The sequence below is a fragment of the Suillus subaureus genome, assembly GCF_016647635.1.
Source record: "Suillus subaureus strain MN1 chromosome Unknown BJ212scaffold_1, whole genome shotgun sequence".
Taxonomy (NCBI): Eukaryota; Fungi; Basidiomycota; class Agaricomycetes; order Boletales; family Suillaceae; genus Suillus; species Suillus subaureus.
The window spans coordinates 2,253,027-2,273,612 of NW_024538557.1; the positions used below are offsets into that span (position 1 = coordinate 2,253,027).

Consider the following 20,586-nt stretch of genomic DNA (forward strand, 5'->3'; position numbering starts at 1 on the left):
GTTTTACCCTGTCAACTCACTATGCTTCCTGTCAGCAAGTTCAAGTGGAAGTTTTAAAACCAGGCCCAGAGCACTCCACACAAGAAGATAGCAGATGAAGCAGGTTATGAAGCGCTTCTTGATGCTGTCAAGGTGAAGTGAGCAGCTGAGAACATTGTTGTATGGTTATTCACCCTGAAGCCTGCTAAAGATGAACAAGTAAGTACTATGTTCAAGGTATTTCGGCTTCTTCAGGCTAACATAACATAAGGATTGGGATACAGGTGACCCAGACTACATTGAGCGTCCATTCAACTTTGAAGAAGAAGCTGGTGTTGCATCACATACTATGAAGTCATTGATTGTATGTGATGTTTGTACTAGATTTTGCTCTCACATCTGATAAACACTCTGAAGGATGATATGTCTACCAAACAAAGGAAGGCTGAGGCTGAACTTCATTCACTGCATCCAGTCAGCAGATACCCACTTTTTCCCAACATGCGTGTTTGGCATGACAAGAGGACGGACACATATTTTGAGTTGACAAAGATGTGTGTGAAGGTTTGGGCAAATTCCATTGTACATCTCTTATTTTCATTGGTGCATGAAGCTAAAAAAAAATGATGCTTTAGGCAGCAGGAAGAGCTGACATGTCAGCTCCTCCTACAACAAACCACTTTGCACAGAAGCTGAAGGTGCCACATCCCCCACCAGATGCCCCAATTTCAACATTTGGCAAATTCTATCATCATCATCAATGGGAACAAACTCTTGAGGGTGCTGGCCAGGAACCAGTGCCTCCTCAACCCACACATGGGCACGTTATCCCTCCTCTTATGCCTCTACATCCACATGGACAGTATGGTCCTCTGTTTCCTGGCCCACTTCATTTGCCTGGTCCTTCACATCAATTTTTCATCCATCCCAGTATATGCCACCATGTTAAGGTCATACTCAAGGGATAACTGGATCCGAAGGGCTTCAGCCTCAGCTCGTGCGCTGTGCCCCTTACCCGAGTATTGCCCCTTATTTCAGGAAGGCAAGACTAATGTGTCCGGAAGGTCGGATGAGTATCATAGCGGATCCAGATGACTTCTGGATGTGGGATAGGTATTGTAGGGCTAATCTGGACGAGTCCAGACTAGAAACTAATGGTAATAGACTGTCAGAGACAGAGGCAGATACAGATAGACTATAGGAATCAATCACAAGTCTTGGAGGGTGACAAGAGTAGAGATACTCAAGTCCGGAGGACAGGAATGAGTAGAACTAAGATGATATTCGAACTGAGGTGCTACAGAGAGTTACAGGAGGTTATATACTATAGGTATCTAACAGAATCAGAGTCTGAGGCTATGTATGAATCATATGGGTAGTCTATTGGTAAGTAGAAACGGATCACAAATCATGAAACAGAAATGAAACATAGGTAACGGATCAGGGAGCAGGACAGATATACAGATAACTGAAATACCAGAGTTAGGGGGTTACCGAAAGGAGACAAGCGCTGGTTGTGGATTTGGATGAGTTGTGGACCAGACTGGACAAGTGAACAGATTGAATGACAAGATGTTTGGAGGGAGATAAGATGTGGATAGGATTGGAGATAAAATGTGGATCTGAGATGAGATAAGGGTCAGATCTGAGATCCAGATATGCAGATATGACACACCACCATACATTGGTGGATACCCATACCCACTACCTTATCATCCAGCTGCGCAAGGTCATGGGCAACTTATTGGCAAGGTACCCTCAGCATCATTGTTACCCAGTTTGACAACTTCCCACAACATATCTCTGTCTGAGTTTTGTGCCAAGTATCACATTTCAGACAATGATCAAGCAAAGCTTGTGGCACTTGAATACCAGCCAGGAAATCAAGCAGTTGAGACACTTGATGACAAGGAATGGCGGGATGTGGGTTGATTTACGAGACTCAGCTGGCAGGCCTTTCTTGATGCACACAAGAAATTTTGCAAAGCAATAAAGTCTGGCACATGGGTAAAATGATTCTGTATTTCTCACATCACCTCTTGCAGATGTTCAAATAGCATTCATTTGCACCCAGTTTTATTGCATAGAGGCATTCAAACTTGTACAATCACAAGCATTCTTGATCACACTCTTGTAGACTTTTTGGACATTCAAACAGCATTCATTCACACCCAGTTTTATTGCATAAAACATTCAAAATTGTACAATTATGAGCATTCTTGAACCATCTGTATGCCTTCTCTGCTGTAATACAACTTGTTGCTTCAAGAAGGGCCTCAACCAGATCTTCAAGATGGCACAACTGATAACCATGATGTCAAAGATGAGCTTTGACTGTCAACCATGATGGATTAGATACAGAGATAACATGAATTTTTGTAACTTACAGGCACTGAATGACTCTTCAATCAGTGTCAAATCAGGCAAGTATGGAGGTAGGTAGAGTATCAGACAACCTATCCAATGTTAGTTTTACAAAGGGAGAAATAGTCACAAAAACAAACTGGCACTTTCGACAAGGTCAACAAGATCTTCATTATGATGGATCCTGCAATTATCAAGGACAATGACGGAATGCTCTCCAGGGAAGGGATGCATATATGGAAGCTAGAAAAATTCATATCTTCAAGCTAAACAGGCACAGAAAGGATACATAATCACCACATCCTCAGTGATGAAGTCATAGAATTCCTGTGCATCAAATGAGCCTTCGACTACTTGAGCAGCAATGTATCCTTGCATGGTCATAGCAGCACACAATGAGTAACAATTGCCTCAAACAAAAACATCTGTAAGCTGTGCACGATCTCCACTCAGTGCTTGTCCATAATGTCATGCATATGTCCAGTTATTCTTGCTCGTTTCATCAATGACAATGAATTCCAAGCCATCTCTGATAAAGTCCTCACAAAGACTACCTTTGAATTCCTCACAACAGACCTCATCACATTTGGAAGCCAGTTTTCAAAGGATTTTTCGAGTGAGACCAGCATCCTTGAGATTGCATGACAGGGTGGAAGTGCTGACAGTGATATTATGCTTGATTGTGAGCCATGTACAGACCTCATCAAGAAAAAGGTCAGAGTCCTCAGCAAAGAGATCCTCAACAGCCATCAGCAGGGCTCACATTATTGTTCGAGTACATCCCATGAGTGGAGAAGGGGGCTTCATGGCAGTACCACACTCCTCAAAGATCTGTCACCAGCAGTAGCAGCTCCTCTGACTAATACCAAATGCTTCACAGATATCTTCCAATTCCCATCCGTGGTCCCACAGTTGAAGTGCGCACTTCTTGAGATCATTGCTGATTCTTCGGTTAACCATAGCATTTACGTAGCTAGCTGGTGTCGCCAACGTTGTCTGAAAAGTTTATAAACGCTTGTGAGCGTCCATGACACGTTGTTGTATCGATTTCCTTTTTGGTCAAGGAAGTGGCGAAATTTCTGCGATTGCCGTTAGTTTCGCACACTGCTGTAAAAGCGTCAGTAGAAACGCCCTAACATCTCAGTTCTTTCAAGATACTGAGATTGTACTTGTTGTATAGACTCCTCGCCCCTCTCGCTCGTCTCATAACAAGACAACACGTGAGCAAATTCTCTCGTCATGTCATCCATGCTGATCTGCCATACAGTCTGCACAGAAAATCCTCAAAGTGTGCTTTCACGCCCGTCGCTTTGTATGATCCCTAACTTCACTCTCATAGAAAACCATCCCAAGTCCACAGCCTCGCTCAAAACGCGCTCCAATACTGACTGGTAGGTTCTTCGATGATGTAAGTTCATATGTCACAATAGAATCGGTGCACGTCTCATCATCCTTTGATAGTTTGATCCTGAACACAACAATCGTGCTGCTACCACCACGCGCTATACTGAAGGGTCCAGAATCAAGGATATGATGACTCGTCTCTTTTCTCGCTCTTCCTCTCCTCAGGAACATGTTTCTTGCTCTCCCAGGATTCCCATTGTAGACGTCTTTGCATCACGAGGCAAATATGTAAGTTTGCCTGACCCTTCGACCTCCATCTTGTGATGGTGACACTTCCCCACAGCGCACCGCTAATGCCCAGAGTGGAAAACGACATCTGTCGAGACCGCTACATTGTCCTCGTCGGCAAGCCGACGCTGGCGCCTCGAGCAGCAGCACGCCATCAGCAGGGACATCCAATGTGATCCGGGGCAGCCACCCCAGTAATGTTGCAGACCGGAAATATCAGTGCAACTAACAGACACCCTTCCTCGTTGGATGTTGAACATGTTCCAGACATCGGCTGCTGTGCAATGCTCACAAGGTGGTTCCCTCGCCTTTCACGTACTCGACAAACAACTTTCCGCCCTTTCCGGTTACGTTGGAGTAAATATTACCGCATGTACCCAGTATTTGAAGTTTGAAGACACGTGCAATTCGATGTTGCTCACAATGAATGACTGCCAATTGTGCAGTATTCAGATCATGGAGAAAAATGATTGTCGGCGGGTTTCGAACCTGCACTATAGAGGAAGAACAGATTTCGAATCTGTGAACTTCTCGGCCATGAGTCTTATGTTTGACGTTTGAAGACTTATCCATGAGCTCATGCTCAAGTTGCGATCATATTACCTTGCGGAGCAAGGTCTATGAATGCGGCGTGACCTGTGGTGGTAAACATCACAAAATATACACGTGATCATCGCGAACCGTCTGACACCAGACACACCAAAATGAATTAGACTGCGTTATTGCTGATTCTGCACAGAATTACATTATGGCGAATGAGATAATGGTACAAAGTATCTTCAAGAACGATCCTCCCGAACAATAATTACACTACTTTTTTAAAATCCATCCGGCAAACTCATTTCATCACTGGCCCTCACATATACCATGCTATGAACGGCCCGAGGTTCGATAACAGCGCGAACAATTAACCTCGAGGTTGTTTCAACCACGCTGATGCAAAAGCACACAGCATATGCGAGGATGGTATGTGCTCCAATATCCAGAGCATACGAGAGCGCGAATGCGTCCAAATTGATTTATACCTGAAACCTGTCCAAGATATGAAAAAATGCATAGTGACAAAGACTACTCGCCTGAATATGAACCACGACTCCAATTGATCGTCTGACCTGCGATTCTACAAATGTAGCTGCTTGCCGTCATTTCTGTATGAAAGTCAACAGCCTGGCGCATTCCGCAATTAGATACAAGCAAATGACTAACTCAGATTATGTCATCACAACAGGTGTCATGGACTTCATTCACAGCGGACAATACGACGAACGAACGACATAACCATTATCAAAAATGCGGCAAAAGAGAACACAGAAAGTCCGTAAGTTAATTGTCAGACAAACAGCCCAAGCACCAATTTCTTAACTGACCACTCGAGGAATTTTGAGAGCAGCATCTCTCAACCGTTCTGCTAACAGAAGTGTATCTGCATACACCACTGTAGTATCTAAGTCGCGTGCCATTTTCTGAGCGATTCCTCAGTAATAAATTAGGGTAAAAGACGCCAACATATAACTAACTGACGTACGATTAAACTCTGCTGGATCTGCACATAACACTTGATCTGCAAGGATGGTAGGAGAGTCTGTATAAATCATTCGAGACCCGCTAGACTCAAAGGCTTCTTGGACAGCGGCCGCAGTCTGAATGAAGATATGAGGAGTGCCGCGAGATTGGTGTTCGACTGATGAGACACTCATCAACGATAAATAACGCACATAACGAATTAAACATACTAAATATAAAAGCACATTCGGCGTTGGAAGTCTTCAGCAATTCGAACACGCTAAGCTGCATCGTAGACCCCTTCGACACCCTTTGGAAGATCTTCGTATAGAAGACGAAAGAATGCGAGAACTGGTAGAAGACACCGAGAGACGTTTTAATGAAGGTGAATATGGACCCATATGAAAGTTTACAGCCTTTTGTATCATGCTCAGAATGTTGTGCGTCTGAACGGCGAGTAATCAAAGATATTTGGCCCTGTTGATATTGTGGGCAAGTCAAATTAAGCGAAAGAGCTCCGCAAGGTAAAAAGTCGGCAACGCCGACCCCTAGTAGAAAAACTATTGTCACCAGGTTTCAAACCTGCACGATCCAGGAAGAACAGATTTCGAATCTGTTAACCACTGGGCGAGGAGTGTTGTCGTTGGCATTCGAAGACCTTCATGAGCTCATGCCAGGGGTGCGAACATAGAGAAAAGCTATTGTCGGCGAGTTTCGAACCCACATGATCCAGGAAGAACAGATTTTGAATCTGTTAACCACTTGGCTAAGACTAGTTAAGATAAATCGATGAGTTGAAGCTAAACATGCCAAGCGGGCAAGGCCTGCACGACAGTAGCTAACTATAATGTTGTGAGCCGCGAATCAGTCCCACATGAGCTGGCTCGCGCAGCCGCAGAGTGCGCAAACACAAGAAAAATCTGATGTTGGCGGTGTTCTTCGACAAGAATGTGTGTAACAGTAGTGTCCTGTCATCGCTCGATGATGGGCCGTACGGCCCATATCAATGACAGTCTGTGCATAGTCTTGCGCGTATATGGGCCAACCCACATGTGGAGCCGCGCGTCCGTATGGTGGCTATACTTGCGCGTGACAACCTGTAGACGGAATTAACTTATAGTGGTTAGTATAAGGCTAATCTAGTGTACCAAGAGGGTAGTTGCCAGCCAATGAGACTGCCAGGAACGAAAAGCTGCTTCTCCTCATGCTGAGATTGTGTTTTTACCACAGCCATCAAGCCAATGATCCATTACATTGACAAGAAGACAGTACCGTTGCCCGACTATTACTATAGCAAATTATGATCACGGCCCTTCTGTGTCCGTCAGATCTATGCCCAAACACCGACAGGGACTACTTACGATTTCCTTTTGAAACCAGACTTAGACATCCATGTTCATACCCCGGGCGCTCACGGGCATGAGCCCATTCAAGGGGATCAGTCACATATGTCCAGATGATATCTTGGTTGCGATCCGGGAGTTTGTGATGTGCGATGTTAATGTGGAACCCATACCACTAGCGTTAGCGTTCTGCAAGGTCCTATACGAGGACGGGAAATGCGGATAAAAGCCAGTTCTACATGGGATGGATCATATATTGGTGGGAGTAATCGATGAGAATGCATGTAATAGTGGCATTCCATCATTAATGATGCTGTATTGATAGCGGTTTGTGTGCAGAATCTCACGTATATGGATCATGCAGAGTTACAAGTCCAAACAGTGGTGGTTGAACTTGCACATGAAATCTTATAAATGGAATCAATGGGCCATGTCATTGAGTGTACTGAGAGGGTAGCTGCCAGACTGTAAGAGACTAAATGATGCCCTCAGGTGCAAAAAGCTGGTCTCCCTGAGGGTATATGGTACTGCAGCCAAACCATTGATTCGATGCATCCATATGGTCATCTAGCAATACAAGAACAGCATCGAAGAAGATCTCGGGTCGACTGATGTAGCAGAGAAATTGTATCAGCCATATCATGGAAGCACAGCAAAAGCAACCACGGCGCCTCCTAGTACAGGAAACTCCTGAAAAAAGCGCTGAAAATCTTGCCAACCTGTATGCAGGACACCACGTGTGTACAGCAAGGTCAACATATGAACTGAGCATCCTGTAGGAGATCCAACTTAACAACTACTCACCAAAGCGCAGCCAAGTGACTGCTACTTCCTCGACTCTCCTGTTGACCGAGACACCGAACAAGAGTCAATGGCAGCCACCACGGGCAAAGCATCATCTAAAGCGCCGACTCGAAAGGAACCACCTTATGTCCAAATGACGCTCAAGGGTCATAAAGATCATATTCTCGGCGTAGCTTTCATCGCTGGGACTTGTCTCCTTATCACTGTCTCCGAAGACAAGACTCTTCGGGTGTGGGATCTGGACACGGGAAAACAAGTGGGAGAGCCTTTGTTGGGTCACGATCACGAAGTCTGTAGTGTCGCAGCGTCCCCTGATGGGCGTTGGATTGTGAGTGGAAGCAGGAATGGAAGGATCCTAGTCTGGGAAGTTGCGACAAACAAGAGAGACCTCAAAAGAGTGCCCATCTCGTTCAATGGCCATAAGGGTGCTGTTTGGGATGTTGTATTTGCACCAGGCAGCGAGACATTTGCAAGTGCCTCATGGGACGGAACGGTATGCATTTGGGAGAGGGAGACGGGAAAAATAATCCTGGGACCACTCAAAGTGGGCAGTGATGCACTCTCAGTGTCGTACTCCCCGGATGGGACAAAACTGGCAGCAGGCACTCAGGAACACATCATCGTCTGGAATGCAGAAACGGGAAAAGAATTACTCAATAGAACAGCGGGCATACAGAGTCGCATTCACTCCAGATGGTCTCCATCTCATCAGTGCAAGCGACAACGACATCCGAATCTCAGATGCTACCACTGGAGATATCATCAAACAGTTTGACGCCCACACCAATAACATTTGGTCACTATCCATTGCTCCCAATGGCACAAAATTTGCAACCACGTCACACGACAAAACGACACGGTTCTTTGACCTGGCCAATGATTTCGAACCCATCGGTGAGCCACTCGAGCATCCTGATGCCGTCTTCGGTCTGGCTTTCTCCGAGGACAGCCAGCTCATCGCCACAGGCTGTTGGGACAACCTTGTTCGCACATGGACAGTTCCTCTGACCGAATCAGAGAAGGAGTCCCAACAAGTGAGCAAATTATCTTCTCGTGTCATGCTTCGTACTGACCTGTCATACAGTCCACACAGAAAATTCTCAAAGTACGCTTTCGCGCCCGTCGATTTGTACGATCCCTAACTTCACTCCTGCAGAAAACCATCCCAAGCACACAACCTTGCCCAAGACGCGCTCCAATACCGACCAGTGAGTTCTTCCGTGATGTAAGTCCATATGATACATTAGATTCGATGCACGTCTCACGATCCTTTGATAGTTTGATCCTGGACGTAACAATCGCGCTGCTACCACCACCCGCCATGCTGAAGGGTCCGGAATCAAGAACATGATGAATCGTCTCTTTTCTCGCTCTTCCTCTCCCCAGGGCCGTGCTCCTCGCTCACCCAATATTCCCCTTGTGGACGTCTCCGCTACACGAGGCAAATATGTAAGTTTGCCTGACCTTTCGACACCCATCTCGTGATGTTGATATTGTCTCGCAGCGCACTGCTAATGCCCACAGTGGAAAACGACATCTGCCGTGGCCTGTACAGCCTCGTCAGAAAGCCCACGCTGGTGCCTCAAGCAGCAGCACGGCAGCAGCAGGGACATCCAATGTGATGAGTGGATCCACATCGGGACCCTTGCAGACAGGGAATACCAATGCTTCTGCTGCAACTAACAGACCCTCTTCTCCGCTGGACGTTGAACATGTTCCACACACCAGCTGCTTTGCAGTCCTTGCAAGGTGCTTCCCGCATCTATCGCGCACTCGACACACTCGTCCATCCGCTTCAGGTTCCCCTTAGGCTTCCTGTCCTTTCCCTCGTTGCTGCAGATATTACTTCAAGATATTTCTGACATTCGATGATGCTCCCGGTAGATACCTATTACCATACACACCATTCACTCGTTCAGCCGAAAGATATCAGTCGTAACAGGTTTTTTTGTTTGCATGGATCGCTTGTACTAGCAGGATATATAACATTTGAGAGCCTTGCATGGCGTCCCATTACTCGCGTGACCAACCTAATGTATTAACAAGGCATCTACAAACTGATGCACACAAAAACAAGTTTTTGCCTTCCAATCATCCAATGCAAACTTCGCTTTTGCATAAACCTTTCCAACATGTACGAACGAACGCAAACGAATACGGCAACTCCAGGAATATGAACACATCCTTAGGCTAACTCGGGTATTCGCGGCGACTCTTGTGACACGCAGCGCAGCAGCTTTCAGATATTTAGGATATGTGTTAACTTCATCCCAAGGCTCCCGATCTGTGCCAGTGAACGTGCTGACTTGGTCAATGGAAGGGAGAGCCTCAGCATCCTATGGGACTCTGAGAGGTGCGTCAAAGTCCAATATGCATAGGGAGATATGTTGTGTTGGCTCAGCAGCAGGATCGATATCGAGATTGACCGTATCATTTAACACTCGCAGCAAAAAAAAGTGATCATCGACGAAGCGCTGTGAATAATCTGCGGACTGTAATAGTAGGTGGATGACGACGCGAGTTACTCCAGATGGTGGAAGCACAGCAGGCCGCAATAGAGTTCAAATCTTGAAAAACGGCCAATGGAGAACGAGGTAGCGTATGTGCAGGAACAGTCCATTATTGCTCAGAGAACTCCTCCGACTCTGAGTTCGGGTGAACGATTGCAGCCCCGGAAAGATGCACGCTCGATATGGATGATCGAGAGAAGATGAAAAAGGCGGTCGAATGGCAAAATCAACGAGGGAACACAGGAGGAGCGACAGCAAAAATCGACGTGCGTCATTGGCAGATAATGGTTCGAAGTCTTCCGTCCAGCAGTCCCACTGTTTAGTAAATGCTGGTCAGCAAAGAAATGAACAGCGTGAAACTGACCCTGACACCACTACGATATATCAGTAGACACAGCCTAGCAGTTGCTCTAACTGATTTATTTCAGCCCACAGCACACCTTGTGGAAGGTTTTGCATGCTGTTGCAAGTGCTGTTAGGGATTTCCGAGCCAATATGATATCTCATCCACAGATAATGTGGTCGACAGCATTTGATTCACATGCGCGGAAATCGTCGCGAGGATTTCGGAAATAAGTAGAGCCTCAGGTTTATGGCACCAGTTCTGCCGTGTCGATAGGACGGCTGGAGCGTCGAGAGAACACGCACAGGTGGTTCGATTTCGAAGATGATACAGCCTTTGAAGACACAGCACGATATCGAACTTCTGATCAAGGTAAGCTTGGCCATGGTGAGAGAAGACGCAAGTCACCTGCTGTCACACAGCTACTCTCGACGCCGACATTCTAGGAACACCGGAAATATCCGGACCAGTACAGTGAGCATAGTTCCTAGAACGCGCTTTCGCCCCTTCCTAAACCATCTAGTTTCGAGACCACCGCACAGCATGAGGACACGTAAACTCAAAGATGAAAACCTGATAAGTAGGTTCTCACAGCGAACGCGGGGGCACAGATAGTCAGTGATGAATCAAAGTCTCTCAGAGGTCGGTCTCCAAGTGCGTACAACTCAGTGTTCAAGCACTTCACATTCAAATGACAATGTTTCGTAGAACTATTACCAGCGACTCGTCGATCATAGTTTGATATCCCATTCACAAGCAATTGGAGCACTTGAAACACCCATTTCATCATCCTCGTCAAACTATCCTCGTTGTCCGATCTGCTCTCACCTTCTCGTCATATGTCATGGTTGTTCGAATGTCACCTGCGATAACAGTTGCTGTAAAGGTGCCAACCTCATTAGTTTTGTATCTTCGTGTCAGTCATGCTTTTCGACCCTTGCAATGACGAAGAAGTGCAGCCAATACGACTGTTCCTCTCGCGCACATTTTATTGGTGGCGTAATCTGTCCTGATTGCGTCAGACCCATGGACGGTCACATACTTTGTCTCTGCGAGGACAACTGGATTTGTGGCACGTGTGCCACTGAGGAGAAAATTCTGAATCATTGTGGACGCTGTCCAAAATGTCAGAACTGCTTTTGTTTCTTCAGGTGCAGATACATTGACGTGTGCGCGGATTGTCGCACGATGACGCTATGCAACGATTGCATGGAAGAAGACATGGCTGACGAGGAGGAGTCTTCAAGCGCAAACAAGAGCGCATTCCTTGTGGCGACGTGCGAAGAATGTCGGGGCAGAATCTGTATAGACTGCTTTAACGAGCGTGAATCCCGTTGTGAATCTTGTAACAGTGTTCATTGCCGCGATTGCACGGACTACGAAGAGTGTCCGGAATGTGGGGAGCTTATGTGCCTGACTTGCGCCACGGAAGATGGGTGTCGGGGGTGCGAGGTATGTCGATTTTTAAACAACAAATTTTGGTTGGCATTGACATATCGAAATAAGGAAGACTTCTAGTTGTGCATGTGGCAGCTTCAGGATACTCGCAGCCGAGGGAAGTCTGTCGACTCGGAATCGGCCAGTAGCGAGTTTTGACAGACGGATGTCGACAAAACCTTTTGTCACTTTCGCTCGATGTGCTTTGGCTTTCGAAGTAATTTTACCCGTTCAGGTTTTCGTATTACTTCCCGAATGCAAACATTTGCTTTTGCGAAAACGTCTCCGAGATGTACACAAACGAATGAGGCGGATATTCCCTGAACGTGAATATATCCAAAGCTCAGGTATTCGAGGCTACTCCTATGACATGCAGAATAGCAACTCTTAAAGATACGAGATGGGTGCTGATTTCACCCCAAAACTCCCAATCAACATGCTAACTTGGTCAATGAAGAACCAGGTGGAAATGATGCGAGCGAGAGCTTCAGTATGGGACTGTCCAAGTCCAGTATTTGCAGGGAGGTATGTTATTTTGATGAAATCATTTCTTTGACTTGTGCAATGATCTTATTCTCCATTGTACGGCTGCGCCGAAAAACTGTTCAAGGCGACTAATCAGTGGAGTCTGAGGAGACATGGTGTACGTAGATGGCCAAGCACACGCCGTCGTCATCGAGGACAAACACCACTTACGCTGGGCCTGACAATGGATGGTCAATGTTGGGTCTCCTCGACGTTGATATCCAGGTATGCACGACTTTGCATCCAAAACACCTTGCACTCGAATGATGTTGTTTCGTAGGATTTTTACGAGCGACTCGTTGATCACATCTTCAATATATCTCATGTCCATTTCCAACAGATTCACCGAGAGGGCGCAGATCCATCTGGAAAAAGCAACTCAAGTTCGCGAGAATCAAGGTATGCGCCTGTTGCTTGATACGTCTTGGAATGCTCATGGAAGAAGCGCAGCAAGCACATCTGGCGGCCTCGTGTACATGATGATCCGGATGTTTGTCTTGATTGTTTTAAAGTCAATCGCAGTCATGTAACTTGCCCTTGTGGACGAACCTGGGTTTGTGAGCTATGTGCTCAGAAAGAAATTCAGAGGAGCGGTCGACGTTGTCCGGGATGTCAGACGTTTGATTGCTTCGAAGGCCCGTGTAGACATATCCGTGCACGCACGGAGTGTCGAAAGACAACACTATGCAAAGATTGCGCGGAGGAAGATATACCCGACGAGGAAGGGCTTTCACTGTCAAACAAGGGTGTAGTCCTCGTGACGGGATGCAAATTATTATCCTGCGGGGTTTTGTGCCATGGCTAACGCTCATTGCCAGGAATACATAGACGATTTTGACGAAGATTGCATGGAGTGTGGGGCACCTTTGTGTCCGAACTGGCCGGAGTATAAATGTATGTATTGTTATTGGACTGTTATATTGTACCTCGCTTTTCAAACATTGCATTTTTTGGCCAACGAAACATTTCAGGACAGCTCGGAGTAAAATGCCTTGAATGAAGCACCGGTTCTTGGAATGGCAGCAGGGTTTGTTTTAGTAGGTCCAGAGATCACGTTGCCAGCGCACGATGAGGGCAACCTCAAAACCAGGGAGAAGGAATGCAATTCATAATCGGTGTGCAAGTATTCTAGATGGTCCTCCTTCTACTTTCCTGCTGTGACATTGCCCAAGCTTCTCAATTTGGACATTCGTCGATGTTCTGAACATTGCGTCCCAGACACGTTTGTGACGTGCACATGGTGGTCGCGCTAGAATAACTAGCGAGAGCACACACTCAGTAAGTTCAAGAACAATACTGAGGTATGTGATGGGACGACGCGAACTAAATACGAGAGACCATGACATTAGGTAGTGATACCGGTGAATGGACGAGCGGGTGGTTCGTGTGGTCAAGAAGCAAGAAGCTACAAAACGGATTGCGTTGCACATGGTGTCGAAGCTGATACTGTCAAGAAGGTAATACGAAGTCTAAAGGTAAAAGCGCAAAGTCAATACATGGGGGGTATAATATTGAATCCCAAAGCTGAACGGCGCTGATAGTACCCTCCCGAGTTTTTCCAGGCAACGTTTGGAGTGAGCGCTCGAACAGCTTGGTATATATATGTGTAGTGCGGGCTTAAGCTTTAAGTACATACTATCCATAGTGACGAAGTTTAATTACCGTCTTATCGGGCCTATTAATATTCACTTCCTGATTGGGCACTGCATCCGCGTGCAAGGGCACCTGATCAATATCAACACGCGGCGTTCGAACGTTCGAAGTAACCGATAGATCCCTCACACGAGAGTCTAGCCTTTAATGAAATAATGAGCCGGAATTTCATCGTATTGTGCGAAGCCCTCGTACCTGCAGTTCATCTTCCTACTTCACGAGGCTTGGAATGTTTGTTAAAACCAGGTATTTCTTAGGTTTAGCCACTTTAGCTTGGAGTCACTACTTGCAGGGATCCGAGTTCGTCCTGGCTGCAGAGGATAGCACTACTAGTACTGTTCCCTCTTCATATGCGGTCCCAGGAGCGTTCCCAACTTCTCTCTACTCTCATTACTATAATAGTCCAACGGCTACCTCTGCGCAGCCGCAGCCAGTCATTTCAGATCCTGTCACGGTAAATGTCTACTGCAACTGTTGCGCAACTGAAACTAACTCGCTCTTCAGCATGAAATCTTTCCCTTTTCCCTGACAGACCCGCAAAACATTCCCCAGGTAACGTGCACTCCCACTGTGCGCGTCGGTTTTATCGTTTTAACCCTCCGGCTTTGACAGTATGACACCGTGGATCCTCACCCGCTTCCACCCAAGGCGTCCTCCCAAAAGCTTCTTCAACAAGCGGTAGCGCAGATCAAGTCTATTGCAATAAACCCAATGTTTAGTACATGTGCACGGTGCCAGGCCTCCCTAGAAGTAGCAAAATTTCTTGCTCTTGCGGCTCCTGAACAAGGGACGAATCTGGCTCTGACGCTTTGCGAGTACTTCAATTATTCATCCTCTTGCGAAAAAAGTTATGGACCCCTCGTCATGGGACCGATCATTACTCAAGTTGTATCTTTTGCCGATGTTGGAGGATACGACGGACAGGTAAAACAAGTCGCTGAAACGGAAGAATGTTTTGTATCTCACGATGTTTTCCAGTCGATTTGCTCTGAGTTCCTTGGTTTATGTCCAGCGCCTACGACAACGACTCTCAACCTCACCGGCTGGTTTGCAAAGCCAAAGCCCAACCCTCTTCCCCCTCCGAAGCAGCCCAGTGGCCAACTGCTCAAAGTCTTGCATATTTCGGACCTGCATATTGATCCCCGTGCGCGGCATTTACACGTATACATTGTTTATCTCCATTGATCTTCTTTTACCAGGTTATGCGAACGGCGCGGAAGCAAACTGCACCAGTGGTTTGTGTTGCCGCGACAATGCTTACAATTCTCTCAGCCCTCAGACACCCCTCCTTCCTGCGCCACGATACGGCTCGTTCCTCTGGTTAGAGCTCGCCTTCACTGAAGGAACACGTTTTGATGTCTTTTTAGCGACGCTCCATATTCATTGATCACGTCCGTGCTAGAGGCCATCCCACAGTTGACCGGAACTGAATCAACTGGCTTCGACTTTACTTTGTTCACTGGCGACATGTTGGCGCATGACCCAGAAAACCAGCAGTCTAGGTACGTATTTAATACTTATTATCCGTCTTTTCTCACTTCCCTTCAAGGGCTTTGAACGAGTACTCTGAGGTAATATTTGTGTTTCAAAATTGGACCGTTACATATCATGCATCCTGGCAGGTCGTCCTTTATGATCTATTCAAGCGCATGCTCGGACCTGGCCCTACCTATGCTACACTCGGAAATCACGATACTTGTCTACCAGATCTAGCTTCACCTTTATCCCTAGGGGGCGCTTTGGGGCAACAGTTCAGCTGGTAAAATTTCTCTCATCAGTTTCCACTTCATGCGTTACCAATCTACTAGGCTATACGACCACGTTACAGCGTTATGGGAGCAAAAGGGATGGCTTCCGGAGGCTTCCGTCGAGTTTTCGCGCGCTCACTATGCAGCATACATGGTCAAGCGTGCAGATGGCCTGAGGGTAATCAGCTTGGATACCAACTTATGTGAGGCGAAACGTTTAACTGGCATGAGCACTGACAAACTGGTCTACAGGGTACAGGTACGTGATCAATGGTCTAGATACGGTCAAAGCTCCATGATCTAAACTGTGCAAAGGTCAAACTACTTCAATTATATCAACTCATCCGAACCAGACGTTTCTGGAATAATGAGGTTCCTCACCGATGAACTTCAGGATGCGGAAGACGCGGGAGACCGAGGTGCGCTGATAGGTGGTACTACATTTCAACCGACCTGATGATGCTCAGTTTGGATCATTGGCCACGTCGTTAGCGGTTGGGATGGTTCTAATTCGTTGCCGAACCCAACCAATCTCTGTAAGTTTAACTTCCCGATCAATGTGCAATTTGCTGAGCAGCGTTTGCGTTAGTTTACCAAATGTAAGTCTGCTGGATGTCAAATTTACTCTACGTGGAGCTGATATACCTAGTGTTGATCGCTTTTCCCCTCACGTCATTGCCAGTATGTTATTTCTCTATGATGTTCGAACAAGTTTGACGACTCACATGATCAGACATTTTCTGGGGTCATACACACGAGGACCAGCTATCCGTATGAGCCAATGCCACTTCATAAAGGGAACGCTGACATATCTTCCTGGTCCAGATCTTCTATGCCAATAATGGTACGAATATAAGTGCTGAGACCGCTCAGGCGGTATCATGGGTGTGTCCTTTGACGAGTTCATGGTAACGATCAATCTAACTCGGCTTCCAGACTGGGCCATCTGTAACACCCCTCACCAACCTAAACTCTGGGTTCCGTGTTTATGAAATTGACTCTGCTGTAGGTTTTCCTGCTAACATCTGCTAAATCTAGCTTATACATCCACGCAGACTTTTGAAGTGGTCGAGGCTTATACGTCAGTTTTCTCTGGACTGCTGTCATTAGCTGGTCTTTTGCTTACAAGTTCCCTGCAGCTGGAAGAGTTACGTCAACGATTATCCTGCGCTGGACTCGCAGACTCAATTCGGCCCTACTTTCGAGTTCGAGTATAGCACTCGTGAGGCATATGGAGGAAACATTACCTGGGGAGCAACCGACCCACTGAACGCGACCTGGTGGCATCTTGTGACTGAGCGTGCGTGTTTCTTCTTTTCCACCACCGTCGCTATACATGTTATTTCAGAGATGGAAGTGGACCCGACTTTGATGCGGGTAAGTTTGTGACTGGATATTTTTAACTTGTTGTCTTACTTGTTCCTAGGCCTTCAATTCATACCAAGGAAAGGGCTCGATACTCACCCCGCCATGCACGGGCAAATGCCCTCTTGCTAGAATCTGCTACATTCGTAGTGGTTCTGCTAGCATCGCCAAGCAGAACTGCGCGTCAGGTTACGGATCAGTGCAGTAGTAGTTTACATTAAAGTTGTCATGGACCATTTGCGAATAGGCGCGTTATACATAAGTAGTCGTCAATACCGACAATCGAACGTTCAGAACTTCCAAATCCTCAACTTCTTGAAGTACCTGCTAGTCCACATAAGCGTATCATACAGTTCTCGCATAAAAAGATTAATAACGATACTTTTGGCTTTTGGTCAGACGATTTTCCAAGGCCTGGTTTGCTTTGCCAATTCTCCATTCACTGACAGACGATGTGATGTCTAAGATGACAATGTTTGATTGGGGAAGACGAACTCAAGAGAGTGTGACTCACTTTGCCGACCCATACGTTTTGAAAAAGTCAGGGGGGTTCGTAGGTCCTTCCCCTGTTATGGGCGCGAAATCAAGAGTACTGACATAGTTCGTTTTCCCCTCGCGTACAAGCGAGTAGTACTCGAGAAGATACTGTTTCTCGGAGTCGTCAACATCAGTGTCCGATTCAAGTAGCTGCTTCGCTTCCGTGCTGAAAAAAATACATCAGCTCAACAAAGTAAATACTGGGAACGTATGTCATAGGCTTACTCAGAGATATCGGTGAATTCAATGTTAACTCCAGCTTGGGAAGCTGCAGCGGCTAGTTCAACACCGTTGCACATCCTGTGTTAGGGGGTGATTAAGGCGGTTTGTATAATTCAAGAACTCAAGATATGCATACGTGGGCCCCGTAAGCGTGATCAACTGGCCTCGGAATCTATCACTCAAACCTTTCGGCCCTTCACTGACAAGAATGTTCGCTACGGCCTTGACAACATCGCCAAGCGCGATAGGGGCGAACGAATTCACATCACCGATCGGCAGGCGAAGCCTTCCGTTATTCTTCATGTCCTTTTCATAGAGCAATAGGTTTTCGGCGTAATACCCGGCGCTTTGCAACAATAAGTGATGCCGGAAATTTTGAAGGTATCGTAGCTCTTACCGAATGATACACTGGCTTGTCCCTGCCTTCGTGCCCCCCGTATACCGCAAGTGCATCATTTCGGTTTCGATCTTTGTGAATTGGCGAAGGTGGGGTTGAGCCTTTTCCTCAGCAAGGTCAGTCCCAGCTGCACTGAGCAAGACTGTGTTTTTGATCTCAGCGGCTGCCACAGCCTTGAGCACGTCCCGTGCGAGTCGAAGCTTATGGGCGTGTGCAGGAGGGATCATGAATATGGTGTCTGCACCAGATTCCTTAAGGGATTGCACAAGCCCCGCGGGATCACTGTGTTTATGAGCGATGATTTTAGCCCCCATCGTTTCGAGATCTTTGCATTTCTCGGGGTGGAGGGTGACGCAAAATAATTCTTTGAACTTCGGTCTGAACTGGTTGGAGAGGAGCAGTTCGGTAATCAAGTGGCCAGTCTGGCCATCAGCGGCAGTGATGCATATTGAGCGAGACATGGTAGATTTGATTCATGAGTTGACGTAGACCAGGTTGTCGACCAGACTCCTAATGTCCTTAGCATCCGTCATGATGTCATGATGTACTCAAACTCGAGTGCGGGCAGCATCGCGGAGTTTACTGACTCATATGATACCCCTATGATTTGTGAAGTACGAGAGCATGCTAGCATAGGGGTGAAGCGCGCTATTCATCGTCTGAAAGATCCATGTCCATGTCGCCGTTATTTGAGTCATCGTCCGCGACTAGTGCACAGTATTGAGGGTATGCAGGCGGCGACGGCGGGAATGGAGGTGGAGAAGGTGGCAGTGGAGGGGGGGCGGAGGGGGGTGGAGGTGGTTGGTACTCGATGTGCGATTGCAGGGAAGAAAATGCCCCAGGTAATCTCCAGGGGGGAACAGGTGCTTTTGCAGATTGAGTTCCTGATATGATTTGCTCCCAAAGAGCTCTTCTTTCTGCAGTGAAGGTAATACTGTGACGAGAATTGGCGACGTCCGATGGCATGAATGTCATTCCGTTATAGACAGCGAGGTGGTCCGAGGAGAAATAATCATTGGGGTATGTTGCCCACCTGCGGGGTGTCAATGAGCGAGGCTCCAAGTCAGAATTGGTCGACAAAGTATCATCGACAACTGGTGTTTCGTCCCCGCCTGATTTAGGATAGAAAGACGTTGCAAGACTTAGGTCGATTACTTCGCGGTCCTCTTCGTCACTAACTATGAGGAAAGAGTCATCGGGATCCTCAAGTGGATGGCTGTGTGCTAGAGTGCGGAAGTCTCCCAAAATTCTTTGGCGAACAGTATCCCTTGGATCGGTATCACTTATCCATCCTGCAGGATAGCCCCAATATGACATGTTATATAGCCATGCACACTGATGACCTGAGTCTCCGTGCTGCAAGCCCAAAGCTTCGCGCAAGGTGGGACCAACAACCTTTCCAGGCTGGAAACACTCCAACCATTCAAGCCGTTGTTTCTTCCAAGCTTCAACAACATGAAACCTGCCCGGTTCCCTCGTTTCCCCATCCGAGTCAGAGCGCAAAAAATTGAAGAGTTGCCGCGACAGCGCGATGAGGGGACGATTGTGCTGTTCAGGACAGGATCCGACGATGTGATCAGGCGAGCCACAGTTAAAACAAAAGCGAGCATCGTGGAGTGTAGGGGACGGACTTCGATTCTCGCCTAGGATATCCGAAACGTGTCTGTCATAAAAGCATAACTGAGGTGACAATTCTTGGAACCAAGCTGATCCAGAGGTATCGATGTAAAAGTTGCGAGCAACATTTGAACCGCAAGGACTACTCTCTAAACAGCTTCCTCCTGAGCTTCCAGTGCCGCATTCCGCTGCCTCATGGATTCGAGTACGGTGGAGGTATCCCAGCGACCTTTCGCTATCTCCCTCCCATCCAGATGGAGCGCGGGAATCCAGTAGACGTATTTCTTCTTCCACCTTTCCTGGCCTTTATCCTGTATGTTGACTATTTCAAGGTCGAATTGATACTACTCGTTCATCAGCAACTTGTATGTCGCATTTGAGTTTTGAGTTGCAACGTACTGACTGCCTGACTTTTGCCAATTCTAATTTTGCAACCTAGCATGAATGATTAGAAAGTTTTATAAAGAAAAAGAAAACAATACCGACGTCACAAAGCGAGCAATTTGGGCCAGTGAAGAGAATGAGGCGGGCGACTTGGGGGAGACGGGCCATTGGAGGGTGGTATCTGGGGTCCGTTGTAATATTTCTTATTATAGTTGTGGCCTTT

The 20,586-nt window shown here is 46.9% G+C and overlaps 6 protein-coding genes across 6 annotated transcripts; 3 read left to right on the forward strand and 3 right to left on the reverse strand.

Annotated features, from left to right (window-relative positions):
- Positions 1 to 5,333: 5,333 nt before the first annotated feature.
- BJ212DRAFT_1474685 (uncharacterized protein) lies at positions 5,334 to 5,769 on the reverse strand (the record flags this gene model as incomplete). Its single annotated transcript, XM_041339135.1, has 3 exons — positions 5,334 to 5,449; positions 5,501 to 5,656; positions 5,709 to 5,769. The coding sequence occupies 3 exons, from the start codon at positions 5,767 to 5,769 to the stop codon at positions 5,334 to 5,336; spliced, it is 333 nt and encodes a 110-aa protein (XP_041200375.1).
- Positions 5,770 to 11,276: 5,507 nt separating this feature from the next.
- BJ212DRAFT_58515 (uncharacterized protein) lies at positions 11,277 to 12,263 on the forward strand. Its single transcript, XM_041343583.1, has 2 exons — positions 11,277 to 11,930; positions 11,985 to 12,263. Exons 1-2 carry the CDS (start codon positions 11,421 to 11,423, stop codon positions 11,994 to 11,996), a joined length of 522 nt encoding a protein of 173 aa, XP_041200376.1. The 5' UTR covers positions 11,277 to 11,420; the 3' UTR covers positions 11,997 to 12,263.
- BJ212DRAFT_58460 (uncharacterized protein) lies at positions 12,203 to 13,420 on the forward strand. Its single transcript, XM_041343581.1, has 4 exons — positions 12,203 to 12,440; positions 12,781 to 12,839; positions 12,891 to 13,362; positions 13,412 to 13,420. Exons 1-3 carry the CDS (start codon positions 12,408 to 12,410, stop codon positions 13,243 to 13,245), a joined length of 447 nt encoding a protein of 148 aa, XP_041200377.1. The 5' UTR covers positions 12,203 to 12,407; the 3' UTR covers positions 13,246 to 13,362; positions 13,412 to 13,420.
- Positions 13,421 to 14,088: 668 nt separating this feature from the next.
- Positions 14,089 to 17,414, forward strand: BJ212DRAFT_1494521 (sphingomyelin phosphodiesterase; the record flags this gene model as incomplete). Its single annotated transcript, XM_041341516.1, has 19 exons — positions 14,089 to 14,547; positions 14,598 to 14,645; positions 14,706 to 15,017; positions 15,072 to 15,237; positions 15,293 to 15,413; positions 15,461 to 15,595; positions 15,643 to 15,664; positions 15,716 to 15,852; positions 15,902 to 16,044; positions 16,094 to 16,100; positions 16,157 to 16,260; positions 16,309 to 16,377; positions 16,478 to 16,522; positions 16,575 to 16,612; positions 16,667 to 16,726; positions 16,778 to 16,846; positions 16,897 to 16,922; positions 16,981 to 17,179; positions 17,268 to 17,414. Exons 1-19 carry the CDS (start codon positions 14,323 to 14,325, stop codon positions 17,412 to 17,414), a joined length of 2,073 nt encoding a protein of 690 aa, XP_041200378.1. The 5' UTR covers positions 14,089 to 14,322.
- Positions 17,415 to 17,645: 231 nt separating this feature from the next.
- Positions 17,646 to 18,823, reverse strand: BJ212DRAFT_1294776 (uncharacterized protein; the record flags this gene model as incomplete). The annotated part of the gene is made up of 5 exons (XM_041332250.1): positions 17,646 to 17,667; positions 17,721 to 17,909; positions 17,969 to 18,043; positions 18,102 to 18,311; positions 18,363 to 18,823. 5 exons carry the CDS (start codon positions 18,821 to 18,823, stop codon positions 17,646 to 17,648), a joined length of 957 nt encoding a protein of 318 aa, XP_041200379.1.
- A 93-nt stretch (positions 18,824 to 18,916) lies between these two features.
- BJ212DRAFT_1494527 (uncharacterized protein) lies at positions 18,917 to 20,531 on the reverse strand (the record flags this gene model as incomplete). Its single annotated transcript, XM_041341517.1, has 4 exons — positions 18,917 to 20,214; positions 20,274 to 20,323; positions 20,379 to 20,414; positions 20,466 to 20,531. The coding sequence occupies 4 exons, from the start codon at positions 20,529 to 20,531 to the stop codon at positions 19,011 to 19,013; spliced, it is 1,356 nt and encodes a 451-aa protein (XP_041200380.1). The 3' UTR covers positions 18,917 to 19,010.
- Between the last annotated feature and the right edge of the window lie 55 nt (positions 20,532 to 20,586).

Excerpts from the sequence above, each read along its gene's own strand:
- BJ212DRAFT_58515 (XM_041343583.1), top strand. The coding sequence starts at position 11,421 with ATGACGAAGAAGTGCAGCCAATACGACTGTTCCTCTCGCGCACATTTT.
- BJ212DRAFT_58460 (XM_041343581.1), top strand. The coding sequence starts at position 12,408 with ATGGGACTGTCCAAGTCCAGTATTTGCAGGGAG. Across the intron at positions 12,441-12,780 it reads AGTCCAGTATTTGCAGGGAG|ATTCACCGAGAGGGCGCAGA; the intron begins GTATGTTATTTT and ends CATTTCCAACAG. Across the intron at positions 12,840-12,890 it reads TCAAGTTCGCGAGAATCAAG|CAAGCACATCTGGCGGCCTC; the intron begins GTATGCGCCTGT and ends GAAGAAGCGCAG.